The 14,484-nt window shown below is 36.1% G+C and overlaps 1 protein-coding gene across 3 annotated transcripts in view; it reads right to left on the bottom strand.

Moving 5' to 3' along the window:
* Positions 1-14,484, bottom strand: part of SKAP2 (src kinase associated phosphoprotein 2) — a 222,209-nt gene that overhangs the window by 11,294 nt on the left and 196,431 nt on the right. For all 3 annotated transcript variants that reach the window (XM_032286940.1, XM_032286939.1, XM_032286938.1), the window contains exon 11: positions 10,113-10,225. In XM_032286940.1, coding sequence (XP_032142831.1) covers positions 10,113-10,225 — 113 coding nt within the window. The remainder of the gene's footprint in view (positions 1-10,112; positions 10,226-14,484) is intronic.

The raw sequence follows: 14,484 nt of genomic DNA, 5'->3' as shown, positions 1-14,484 counted from the left end.
GAAGATCATGTCATGCTTAGTAGAGAGTGACTTTGGTGTTCAGTGTACAGTATTTTACCTACCGATACATGACCCTATTAACTGTTCTCAGGTTCACCCATTCCACTTTATTCTCACTGGCACTACCAGTTCAGGCCTTCATCACTTTGCCCCACTTTACCACATTATCAATGCTGCCTCTCTGTTATTCCCGGAAATTCTTTTCATCAGTTTATCCTGCTGCTCAAGAACTTATACTAACTCTCTGCTGCATTAACTACAGACTTTAGCTTGTTCCCACCCTGCTAGCAACCTTTTCCTGTCACTCTTCTAGCCAGCATAGACAACCTTCTGCACTACACTCATTCTAACTCTGTATGCAGTGCTCCCTTCCATGCTCGCTTCCCAGAGACATCTACCCTCTCTCAGCCAAATCCTGTCCAATGACTAAGACCTGACTCAAGTTAACTTGGTTGTCATGAATTTTTCTCTGAATTAGCTAATTCATATTTCTATCTCTAATTTCAAGCTAAGCATTCATTCCTCAGTTGATTTTATGTACATTAGTTTTATTCCTTCAACTAAAATAAAGTACAAACTCACTGAGAGCAAGGGAAGGACTTAGACTTAATCTGTATGCCCCACACTGCAGGACATATAAAAGATGTTCCATGAATAGGTACTGGATGATGAAATAGACTAAGTCTTCATTTTGGATGCTGCAACAGTTTACTATCCTAAGTATTTTCTTAAGAAATGTAATTTCCAATAGTAATACCTTTTCTTTTGTGTATATTAGACATTAAGAATTGTAGTTGTGACTAAACAAGCATTTGTTCTGAAGCATTTACATGTGCTAGCTGAGTGAGCGATCTGAAAGAGCATGCTGTTCCGATCTGTGGCAAGCTATTACCAGCATGTGTTCAAATGCAGTACATGGGATGTGCCTTGTTTAAAAAGCTTAAATCCTATGTGCAGAAAGAAGGCATTTGTCCCCATTGGAACAAGGACCAACTACTTCTTATTAGAAAAAATGAATTCAGTTTAATTTATTTGTAAGCACTGAAAGAGGTTAAGACAGAACTCTGCAAAGGCAAAAAACAGAATGACAGGTAGAATGGAAAATCTCCTGGTTTTTCAGCTCCTTCTTCTTACCTTCTCAGAAGATACAGAGTCTCATCCTAGCTCTGTTGCTAACTAGCTTTGTGACCTTGGACAATCCCAAAGTTTCTTTAGGGATGATTTTTTTGTTTGTTTGTATTTATATTCTTCATTGAGACTGTACAACAGTCTAGTTATGTACTTAATATAAATCAATAAGTCTAATTATCATACATTTGGACCCTCATGGAATTACCTTTATAAAATCTTTTATTATATTTACTATGAAAAATTTGTGTTGAGGCCAAAACCTACCACTTATGCACTTATTTACATAAAGTTGTTGAGGCCAGATATTCAGGGCAGATTCTAGAAATTCATGTGAGAATATTTAAGTAGCCAGTGCTGGGAAAAGCCAAGATCCTTCCTTTATGATTATAAGAAATTACACCAGGTGCAGTGGCTCACACCTGTAATCCCAGCACTTTGGGAGACTGAGGCAGGTGGATCACAAGGTCAGAAGTTTAAGACCAGCCTGGCCAATATGGTGAAACCCCATCTCTATTAAAAATACAAAAATTAGCCGGGCATGGTGGTGGGCGCCTGTAGTCCCAGCTACTCAGGAGGCTGAGGCAGGAGAATAGCTTGAACCTGGGAGGTGGAGGTACAGTGAGCCAAGATCGTGCCACTGCACTCCAGCCTGGGCAAGAGAGCGAGACTCCATCTCAAAAAAAAAAAACAAACCAAAAAAATAAAAAACAAGAAAAAGAAATTACTAGCTTCCCTTCTCTCCCTTTTTTGGTTTGGCTGCCAAGAAGCTCAGAACCAAGGTGGACGTACAACCACAGAAACACCATTGTCTTTTGAGGTGTCTATAGGAATAGTCCATTTTCCTTTGGGCTTTTATTTCTTTTTTTCCCTATTAGGTTGAGCCTTGATTTCTTTACCTATAAAGTGAAGGGCTAGCACTAAGGTCACCCTCACTCTATGATCCTATCATTCTAAGTTCTTTTAAGAAGTCAGGATTATTTCCTGCTGTTAACTGTATTTTGGTAAACACATAGTAAACATCTATCTGCCATACTGTGAAGATATTGAGGATACAGAAATACTGAAGACACAGTGTCTACCTCAAGAAGTTCAAAATTTAGAGAGAAAGCAAGAAACAGGTAATCATCATATTGAATGTTAAGTGAGAGAAGGAAAAAATTTGTAAAAAGAGAAGCAACTAATTCTACAGCAGGATCTGAGAGACTTTATATAGAAAGTGACAGCTGGGTAAGACTCCAGAAGGAATAATGAAAGGAACAATACATGGTATGTGCAAATGCCTGCAGAGATAAAAGAATGTGCTGTGTTCAGGGAAGAGCATGGAGTTGAGTGTGTGGTTAACACAAAAGGTACAGAAGAAGATAAGGGCAAAGTACTGTAAGATGTGGTAGAAAAACTAGCTTGGAAACATCATGTTGGTTTCTCACAGCGTTTCTCTGGCTGCCTACCATTCTCCAAAGTAAGGAAAGAGAAGTGATTCTGGCTGGGCATGGTAGCTCATACCTGTAATCCCAGCAGGAGACCAAGACAGGGGGACTAACTGAAGTCCGGGGTTCGAAACCAGCCTGACCAACATGGTGAAACCCCATCTCTACTAAAAATACCAAAAATTAGCCAGGCATGGTGGCAGGCATCTGTCATCCCAGCTACTCAGGAGGCTGAGGCAGGAGAATCACTTGAATCTGGGAGGCAGAGGTTGCAGTAAGCCCGTATTGCACCACTGCACTCCAGCCTGGGTGACAGAGCGACAAGACTCCACCTCAAAAAAAAAAAAAAAAAAAAAAAAAAAAAGTGATCCCGAATTACTGATGTCTATTGGGGTTATGCTCCCCTTTCATCAACAGGACCCCATCCACCCCTTTCCACAGTACAGCTGTTCTGGGTTTCATATGTAATAGACATAGAAAATAAGCATTCATATTTGTTACATGAATAAACTCCATTCATACATGAAGTTCTAGTTCAAGTCCCATTTCCTTATGAATCTTTACTTACTTACTCGAGGATTTACTGACTTCCCTTTCTTCCTGGCTCCTCCAGCACTACAACACTGATACCCTACATTGTGTTTTATTACTATTATCTATTTTATGCATTGGTCTTCTCTTCAACTCAACTGCAGTATCCTTGAATAACAGTTTGTGGCTTTTCTGGATCCTGCTCAAAATAGTACTTTGCATGGGTGTTCATCAAATATTTGTTGATTAGGAAATAAAATAATTTTGATCATCTATACAAGATTTAATTATGTAAAAGATACTATCAATAACATGGTTCGTTGTTGTTTAGAACTGGGATGTGATAATTACAATTAACCTGTGATATGGAAAAAAAAGTTCTAATCAAGTCCTACTCAAGTGTAGCAAAGTAGAAAGAGAAAGGCTTTAGGGTCAGACCTGTACTGATTCCTGGAGAAGGCACTTAATAGCTGCGTATCCTCAGATAATTTCCATAATAACCTTACTGAGCATCAGTTTCCTAATCTGTAAAATTATAACACCATCTACTCCACAGGGTTATTTTATTAATTATATGTATGGAAGCATATTTAGTACCTAGAACAGGACATTTTAAATGCTCAGTAAATACTTTCTCATTCCCTCCTCCCTTTCCCTGCCCACTCACTACTGGCATAGCAAAGTATTAGAGCAACAAAAAACACAGTACTTCGGGATGCACTATAAGGCAATCTGATTATTATGAACAGGTCTCTACCCTGCTTTTCTAAAGAGAATCTTATCTTCCAAAGAGAACAAGTGTTTGAGGAATATGACATTTTGTTAGAATTTTACTGGTGGTTCTTTTTTTTTTTTTGAGATGGAGTCACGCTTTGTCACCCAGGCTGGAGTGGAGTGGTGTGATCTCAGCTCACTGCAACCTCTACCTCCCAGGTTCAAGTGATTCTCCTCCCTCAGCTTCCCAAGCAGCTGGGACTACCAGTGCGCACCACTATGCCCAACTAATTTTTGTATTTTTAGTAGAGATGTTTCACCATGTTGGCCAGGTTGGTCTCGAATTCCTGACCTCAAGTGATCTCCTTACTTGGTCTCCCAAAGTTTTGGGATGCAGGAATGAGCCACCACACCCATACTGGTTGTTCTTAGATAGCTGAATACTCAAATGATGAACATCTGTCACTTATATATAATTTATTAAACATCGACTCTAAAGTTTTTCTTAATCAGTAGTCTAGTCTCTATGCTGAATGATTTACCTGGAATATCTAGCTCCATGTTCTAAAGGGATGAAGAAGACACCTCAAGAGTGAAAGTATGCTATACATACTGAGAGAGTGCCTGATTTTAGAGGCTGAAATCATGGATTGTTCAACTCAGAATTTTAAAAAAATTATCAATGTAGTGCTTTAAGGTTTTGTTTTGCTGCTGCCAAACCCTTGGTTATTCCATGCTAAATGAAATCACATAAGCCTTGCAGGCAGGCTCCTTTCCAAAGCAGCCCCCTCCACTGCCACCTCTGTTCAGCTTGCCTCTCTGACACTGCCTTCTGGCTTTTCCTGTAACCTCTCAAGCCACTGCAAGGGCTGAAGCTGCCAGCCTGCCTCCTATAAGCATCTCCTGCTTTCATCTGCCAACATTTTTCTGGAATGTTTCCTCCAACTTATGTAAGAGAAAGTAAGGAAGTACTTAAACATATTGTTCACAAATAGATAACAAGAGAAGTCCTATAAGTAGAACTAGAACATTTTCTGACATGGTGTTCTGGCCATAAACTGCTTTTCACTGCTGGGAGGAGATGAGTACTAAATAGGAGGTTGGTCTGGTTAATGCTTCCACTGTAGCCTAGACCATACATCCTAATTGACAGCATAAACCTAAATATCATCAGACCAAACAAATGCAAGAACAAATACAAACACTTCTTATCAAAAGGCTATAAACAATGATCACATTTAGGAGCTAGCATAGTGTCAACAATGTGTGTCCCATATTCAGGTGACCTAGTTACTCTTCAGCAGTTGGCCAGGCTATTTGTGGCACACTGGATCATATGGTCACAAATTAAAAACTAAGCTAAAAAATAACTTATTTCCCTCTGCCAGTAGAGCTCAACAAGACTTTCATTTTATTTATTAGCATTGGTTTGAAGCCAAACAAACCATAGTAACTGAATCTTTACATTCTTACAATGAGAAGCAAATGGTCAATGACAGTCACAATTTACCAATCACTGGAAAAAGTCAACCAAACAGATTTTAAGGGAGGTACTGCTTGAAACTCCAACCAATATACACCGAAAAGCACCCTTTTATTGTATACTAGTGACCACTGTCTTCACCTACATTTCCTGTGTTTGACTTAATAAAAAAGTTTCTCAAAAGTCTGCAAAGCTAGTCGCATATGCTCTAGACTGGATAAAATATTCCAGAATTCTTAACTCTCTCATTTTTCTTTTAATATCAAAGTAGTGTGTCTCTTTTCTGAAGTATAGCTTGTCTGTTATTATATCTCTAAAAATAATTTATTGCTTTAAAAGTAACTATAAGAATGTGGTTAGCAATTTATTTGAGTACAGATTAAAAGATAAACTAATAAAGGATAGAAATCCAGATGAGCAAAAAAGAATAACAACCAAAATGGCATTTGAGATCTCGGAATATACCTACTGCTATATAATCTCGTTCTGGGAAAATACTATTAGCTATGATACTATGTTCCTGTTTCATTTAGTGGTAATAAAAATGAAATAAAAACTAATAAAAAATAGTATTATTTTAAACAGCCCAATTTCTTAAGAAAATAAATACAGGTTTTTTATCCCAAATATGATTTCCCCCCATCAAATGAATCTGAAACCAATTGTTAATTCACTAACAATACAACTGTCATTAAAATCACAACTTCTGCTTTTATCAGTATTTATAAATTTGCTCCATTTTTTTTTTTAGAAAAAGAGATTTCCAAATCTCCACTGAACTATTTTAATTTTAACACAAAAAAACAGCAACAACCTTATATGAAAAGAAATGTAAAGCAAAAAGTAGTAGGCTTGCCTTTTAAGGCAAGCGGTATTTAGATTTATTATTAGTGAGGTTCAAAGGTTAAAACTAAAAAAATGCTGGACACTTTGAAGGAGGGGCTAGCTCAACCAGGGGGTCACATGAGAGCTGCTAATTGGAAAATGTTAAAAAAGGAAGGGGGAAGAGCACAGTATCTCCCTTCTTTCTTTATTGCAACATTTGATTTGCACCAGAAGAAAAATAAAAAATAAAGGCTAAGATTTATGTAACTCTCAAAAGAGGCCTAAAATAAATAAATCATCCCCAGGTTGACTGAGCACAGCTAACATTCCATCAAGGCTTTCTTGCAAAACAGAAAAAAAAATATTGAATTTTAAAATCAAACTATATTTCTATAGTGATTTTTAAATGAAGACAGCCTAATCCCCAAGCTAAATGTTTTTCTGCCATTACATTTACAAAATTAAAACACTCTTCATTATCATGCATGGAATTTTATTTCTTGTTTTGTCTAAATGTTTGTTTATATTGAAAGCATGCATGTTTTCTTAAAGTATTTTGTGTTGCTTTTTAAAGAATATTTTCAGAACTGACAAACTTCTAGATGGTAAATTAAACAATGATAATTTGGTATTTCAAATTATAAATGAGTCCATTACTAAAAGAAAGCTACATATCTTTAAAATCTTTTAAATGGTCTTATTTATTATTAATAGACAAGTCATGGCATTAATTTCTTTACAAAGTACACATTTTCTATGTCTCTACAAATACTATTTTAGAATCCTTAAAACGTATTCTTCCTTATATATACAATTTATATATTTAATTCAGAATGATGAACAAAATTTTTCATGATTAATGCTAATATCTTACTGACATGAGACAGGAAAGTAATAACCCAAGCTGGATTTAAAGTTGAATTTATGACACCATTCTGATTGTGCACAATAGCTGCAATTACCTGCACCACTCATTCTGAGCCACTAGATGGTGTAAAAAAATAAATTGAAAGGTAAAATTTCATCCCATCACGACGAAATCTAAATATAACTCTGAGAAACTTGATTAAACAAATCTCAAGTCAACTAACAATGCAAGCGATTTCTATACTAATTGTACTTAATTTATAATGTCAAGCATTCAAAATTGCAGTTATTCACATATTAAATGAATTTATGGTATTAACTTATGGTCTGAGTTTGCCAAAGTTTTGATAAAACTGGAAGGCCAAGTCAATAAAGACTACTAGAAAGTCTCAAGATATTCCTAGCTGAACTTGTCCAAAGGAGGTAGGGAAATAAGTCTGCACAAACATAGACTCAACCCCAAAGCAACCTGACTACTCACAGCCAAGACGCCCATCAACAGCCCAGAATATGTCCAAATCACATCAAGGGAAAGCTAAGTGTCCTTTCTTTTTCACCCTCACCAAGATTTATCAGGTTGATTTCACTAGGTCCGCAGTTGGGTGACAATGAACACTGAACCTTATTCAGTCAAAGGTAAAAACATTCTGGCTAACAGGTCTTCTTTCTGAGCTCTTTTTTCAAACACCGAAATGAACCCCAGGTAAATTACTCATCTCTAGAAGGCCCTTAATAAATATGATCATGATGGTGAAACTTCAAGCCTTGCAAAAAGCTGGCAGAGGAATTATTTTTGATCAGCTCTCTCCTAAATAATAGCATAAAAATTTTAGATGGACGTATGTGCTTCCCATGGGCTGGAACACCTTTAACCTTTGTTCTCTAATCAGGCTTCATGAATAAAATTAGTCTCTGCAAAACAGGAACTACCTCCCTTAGAATCCTAAAAGTATGATACACATGTATAATTACACTTTTAATTTCATGTTAACAGAAAACTATTTTCTGAGGCAATAGTAGAAATAAGACATGCCTATGGTTGCTTGTTTCCCAGCCAGTTCTGAAAGCTGGTGCTCTACCTAGGCTTTCAGCAGCAAAGACAACCTGTCTCATAAAGAGGGTTTTATAAGTAGATCCACATGGGCTTTATAAATTTCATATTTAAGAAAGGAGTATAATAGCTATATGCCATTCACTCCTATAATCTGAACTTGCAAGTAAAATCTAATCAACGTTTCAGTTTTATAAACAATTGCAGTTAAATTGGTTTTAAAAAGACTGTGAGCTATATAAATTTAGGAATGATTCCAAGAAAGTTTCTTGACACGAGCTGAAACTAATCAGTTTGGTTTCTCTATTAAATAAATAACTCAAAAAGCTGTTGTCTTAACTCAGGACAATTTAATGCTCAATAACAGGCTTAATCAAGACTTGTAATGTGCCTATCTGTAGTGTCCAAGAACTGAAAGCATCTTTCTGGGAACAACAGTAATAAAAACTCATACTAATGAGCAGAAGACTGAGAGAAATAAGTGACCAGTCTCAGCTTTGGGCACCCTAACTAGCAATTATCATAGTTGGCTTTATTTACTTTATCACAGTTGTCAGAATGGGTTCTGGCACATTGTAGGTGCCGAAGGGAAGGAGGGAGGAAGGGAGGGAGGACAGGAAGGAAAACAAAGGGAAAAGCACTGGTCTGGGAGTCAAGAACACAGCTCAAGTCATGACTCTGGCATCTTCTTGACCCAAGTTCCTTTATCTATAAAACCAAGAATTAGATGATTATCATTGAGACCCATTACTCTAACATTCGATGATTTTCTGTGTTATGATTTTATGCACCAGCCATCTAGTGTTAAAATTCAGTATGTGATCTTCTTTCCAAAGTGTCTTCTGCATCTAACAACTACCTCATACCATCTCTCTGAAAAGTCCAAAATATTTCTCTTATCAAGAAAGAAACCACATCAGACTCCTAGACTTATGATTTAACATTTTCTACTTATATTTAAATTGTTTTCATCCATCATTTGTTTCTAAAGTAGTCTTGTAAGTAGACAAAGAGAAATTTTTAAATCCCCATATTAAAATAGGGGAAATTAAAATATGAAAATTAAGGGAGCTCACATACATTACCAGAAGTATATTCAAGATAAGAAACTTTTAGATCTAAGGAAAGAAAGATTCTGAATAATCCAGTATTTTAAGAAGCAGATACAAGTATATATATATATATATATATATATATATGAATATGTATATGTATATATATGATGGGCTTGTAGAAATATACTTTGCCATTTAGTTTACAAACACGGTATGCTAAACAACTTAAAGGCGAGGTGGCTCACGCCTGTAATCCCAGCACTTTGGGAGGCTGAGGCAGGCGGATCACCTGAGGTCAGGAGTTCGAGACCAGCCTGACCAACATGGAGAATCTCTCTGTCTACTAAAAATGCAAAATTAGCCAGGCGTGGTGGCGCATGCCTGTAATCCCAGTTGTTTGGGAGGCTGAGGCAGGATAATTACTTGAACCTGGGAGGGGGAGGCTGTGGTGAGCCGAGATCATGCCATTGCATCCCAGCCTAGGCAACAAGAGCGAAACTGTGTCTCAAAAAAAAAAAAAAAAAAAAAAAAAAAAAAATTACCTAAGCCTGTCTGAATAGAAAAGCATTGCTTTTAAATTGTCGGAACACCCAATGTATTTACATAAAGATGAAAAACTTGTTCTATAAACACAGTGTTTCCAGTAGTGAATGGCAGACAAAATCAGAATAAGCACACAGAAGAATAAAAAGGAAGAGGAAAGAAAAACATAATAAATAACCTAATACCTTACAATGTTAGCTTTCACATAAGTATATTGTTTCTGGAGAAGACAGTAGGTGGATGTGAGCCAAGGACTGAAGTGATAGGTAAACACACTGCTAAGTTGAATCCTGTTATCTGATTGTGTTTAAAATTTGATTACATTTCGCTTGACAAAATAATTAATTATTGTTAACTCCCAATTGTTAACAAGGACCTAGAAGAATTCCAATTGGCATTTTTCCCTCGTGTTGTGAATCCAAATGCATTAAAAATCAAGCTTTGTATACCCTCTTTACAAATGTCATTTTGGGGCATCTTCTTACCTTGCTAAGAATGTAAATCACATCACCACGCTTAAATGACAACTCATCAGAAAAAGCTCCAGTGCAATCCCACAAACCCTGGTAAAAATTAGCATAATCAGTGCTCTTATCCCCTAGGAAAAAGAAAGAGAAAGCATGAGTTAGGGCATTCATGTAATAACCCCTCATTTCAAAATAAACCAACAGAAATTAAACAATGTCCTAGATCACCAAAATAATCTAAAAAAACTCTGTCCTGAGTAAATGAGTATTTTATTACATCCACATGACTCCTACTTCTCAATATCCTCTTAAGGCAGCTTTCAAAAATATCTGATTTTGAATCTCTGCTTTTCTTTTTCTGCCTTTCATCTAAAACCTGTAACTGCTATATGCTGTCATCAAACCAGCACCTAAAGATTGCTTCCCACTTATTTTAAAGAACAAATCTGAGCCCACTTGCAACATGTTTTGAAGTTATGTCTACCACACTTCACAATGAGCAATATCCATGAGATGTAACACATACTTTGTGAAATAACCATCTCATAGAACTTGGGACACTCCATGAAAATAATAATAGTATTCTCCTAAGAAATGCTAACGACACTGAGATTTTATGGAGTTAATGTACAAATATAAAACCAAAACTAAGGAACCAAAATTAAAAAAAAAAAAAACAAAAAAAAAAAACTAAACCCTAGAGCTGGTTAATGGACGAGGACAACGTGGAAATGATATAGAGAGTAGTTGCAGCAGTTTTCCTTAGTGACATTTGTACCCAAAGCCGCTCAAAGTTATCTTTGAAATTTTTTAGCAACTTTGAAATTGCCAGTGTTGAAGCTACATTTTTCAACAGATTTTTGTCAGCTCCAGTTTCGGACATTAGGCTCTGAATAAACATGCAACGTACACTGGAGTATCAGCTCATCCTTCTAACAGCATAAGCACAATGGATGTGATGTGCTCAAACTGCCATACAGACCATTAACTGATTGATTATTTAGCACTTTCCACTCTGTAATACCACAATAAATAGGTAATAAATACTTTGTCACTTATACAATGTGGATCTCCTGAAACACAGAACACAGTTAAACACACTGACGCTTTTGTTACATGAAGAACTGTTTCCTGTTTTTAATTTCATGATAATTGAGTTTTGATGAGTTAACACAAAAAGAATGCAAGTAATATCAATAAGATGTCCATGTAGTCACTAGCTAGGCAGAATACATATGTGCTGACAACTTATATCACTGGAATGTCATCTTTGAATTCGGAGGGGATAACTGTTGAGACACATGCTGGTCCAGGGTTGTCATCTCAGTATTGTCACATGGCTCTCAAACAGCAGGCTTTCTTTTATGATTCCAACACAGTCACATTAGCACATCATTAGGGTGTTCATCTTATTACACACAGTTTGTGATTTATACAAAGTGTTAGTTTACTAGAAAATTTAAAAATTCTCTTTAATATATAAAATATTTTAAAGCCAAAAAAGAATCTAAATAATTTGGAGTCTGAATATTTAGGAAATGGAATGCTGCTTTTCACTTACAAGAAAATAAAGATGGACTAGAAGACGTACACCTTAGCAAAATCCCTGTATTAAATTTTTGTCTCTTGTTTTCTAAGAATGAGGGACAATGGGAGTGGGGACGGAAGGAGGAACAGAAAGGAGGAAGCAGTGGGAGAGACAGATACTTTACTGACTTTTCCATACTTGCATTTGAGCATTCATCACTGATACCAGCAGGGATGTACACAAGCTTGGGAACCAACCAAGTACTAACAATGCTTGTGGCCACTATATTACATTTTTCCCCCAAAGCATATATTAAGTAAATTCTAAAAATGGACACTAGAGGGCACTCCAGCTGGTCAGACCATTTCAAACATTGTCCATTTTTTAAAAAGGAAAAAAAAAATCACTTAATAATAAAGTGACTGATTTCCTTTAAAAACCACTTATTTAGACAAATAGAGATTTAGAAGTTGAAACATTCTAGTCAGATTAAATCAACTGGTAAATGGGTCAAATGTTGTGCCCCTTGCAGTCCGTCAGTGTCAGTTTAAAAGTCAGGGAATTAGAGCAAAGAGAGGATGACATCATTTCACATGCAAGGTCTTCCCCCACAGTAACTGGCTAGGAGGTAAAAGGATCTAAATGGCTGGTTTCTTTACTCTGTCTTCCCCATGCTGCTCAGCTTTAGGCTTGCTCCAAAAAGGTGGAAGAAACAAAACTTGGCTAAAAACTAGAGTAGAGGTTGTGGCTTAGCTATGTTGTCCCAGTGGGTTCCCCAGCTGTCCAAGCTGCTGCTCTTCCTTTTCTCAGATTCTCTTACAATAGTTTTTCATTTGATAGATTCTCAAAGGGGAGGGGAGAGAAAGAAGGAAAAGAAAAGTATATGGTGATTTCTAACACATAATCCTTATCACTTTGGGGTCTCTCTTCCCCTCGATACGCTTGGTGAAACTCCCATTAACACTAATGGGAGTTACAGGAGCACATGAGGGGAAGAGAGACCCCCACCGTGTGCAAGATGCATCTCTCCCTAGATGTGCATCACGAGCATTTCATTAAATCTTGCTGCTGTAAAGAGGCAACAGAGCTAGCGATTTGGCAATACTGGGAAAAAGATGCATTTTCAACTGTGCTTTCTATAATCTAGATGATGATGTTATCCAAAGATCAACCTCATTTTTGTGTCCCATATGAGAACTCTGTTAAAGAATAATTTGTTTATGTCACACAGCTACATACATATAAGATTTACTAGTCTATCTATTTCAGTATGCAATACTAGTTATAAAGCAGAAAAATTATAAGTAGGGGAAAAAACCCTGGCAATAGATGTTTATTAGCCTTAGTCTCCTCAGGGAAGTAATGTTTGAATTCTTGATATGAAATCTGGACACAAAACTCAGGAACAATCTTGTTCCTTAGAGAGCAGCAATCTCCTCTAGTTTACTTGTAAAAATTTAAAGTGTAGCTAAACATACACAAAAAAATAGCATAGACAGCCTCAAAAGCACAGTAGGTTCGCAAAAGTTAACACTGTTCACCCCTAAACACTGAAAAATAATCCATTTGAGATACGTTTTTTTAAAAAATGGGATGAGGCAAATGTCATAAACATACATTTTAAAGCACAAATTATGTTTAGTTGTCTTTACGACATGGATTAATTTTCCTATTGTATCCACATCATGATCTATAGTTTCAAAATGACCAAAAAAAAAAAAAACAAAACACCTTATGTTTCTTGTCATGAGAGGCACGAATGATTAAGAAAGTGAGAAGGAAAAAAAATACATTAGCCAGCCGGTGAAAGATTTAAACAATGTTCTTACTCCTGCTTTTAAAAACATACAAGAGGAGATCATTGGACAAAGCTAACAGAATTGTTATGAAACATAGATACTCTGCAAAGATGAAAAACATGACAACAGGTGAAACATATGAGAATAAGACAGTGGAGAATATCTTCCTTGGTGTTACAAGATTTAAAAACTATTTTAGAGAAGTAAGCAAATTCTATAATGTTCAAAAAATCAAATGGAATCTTTATTTTATATATGTGGTGTGTGTGTGTGTGTGTGTGTGTGTGTGTATGTATATGACACACAGTCACTCACATATCTGCAAGATATATAAGTTTGAAAATGAAGAAACTTGTAAGAAACACAAGATTAATTTTGTTTTTGCTTACATATTTTACATTAGAAAAGTCTGTGTGTGGGGAGCGTTTAGTAAAATCAGTCAATGTGAAAAATATATAACATTCTTGAGTAAGGTTAGAAGTTCATGTCATGTGATGCTCAGCAAGATAGTAATACCCTTGTCAACTCACCGCCCTGCGTGGCAAACAAACTTCTAGTGTTACATCTTTGACAGCCTAGGGAAGAGCAAAGGTCACTACTATGCAAAAGCATTAAAACTGTTGCTTGAAAAGAATTTCATGTCACTAAAGATAAGAATTATTGTAGTGCTTATATAGCTATTGCATGAAAGCCTAGATCTATTTACTGCATTCCTTTGAGGAAAACTGATTTTTTTTTTTCCTACCCTCAAAGGCAAAAATTTGTGAGATGTTTACTTTTAAAGAGTTTTTGAAAAATACAATTGCTTTAAGCCAAAATATTTATATCTGTGGAAGGACCACCTGTATGTATCTTCCTTCTATACCTGCACTGAAATTTTTTTAAAAAGAAAACTACATGCTTTTGGCAGAAGCTTCATGATATATAACCCATAACATATACACTTAAATTATTATTGAACAGAGTCCTCAAGGTTTCGCTAAGCCTCAGTGTTTTATAGTTGCATTTTATAGGACTAGAGTGCTAACATGTAATGATTTTGTTCTTGCTTCCTTTCTAAAAA

This window comes from Sapajus apella, unplaced genomic scaffold (assembly GCF_009761245.1).
Source record: "Sapajus apella isolate SASKATOON/1434 unplaced genomic scaffold, GSC_monkey_1.0 scaffold19, whole genome shotgun sequence".
NCBI lineage: Eukaryota > Metazoa > Chordata > Mammalia > Primates > Cebidae > Sapajus > Sapajus apella.
This window is presented reverse-complemented; position numbering and strand designations above follow the sequence as displayed.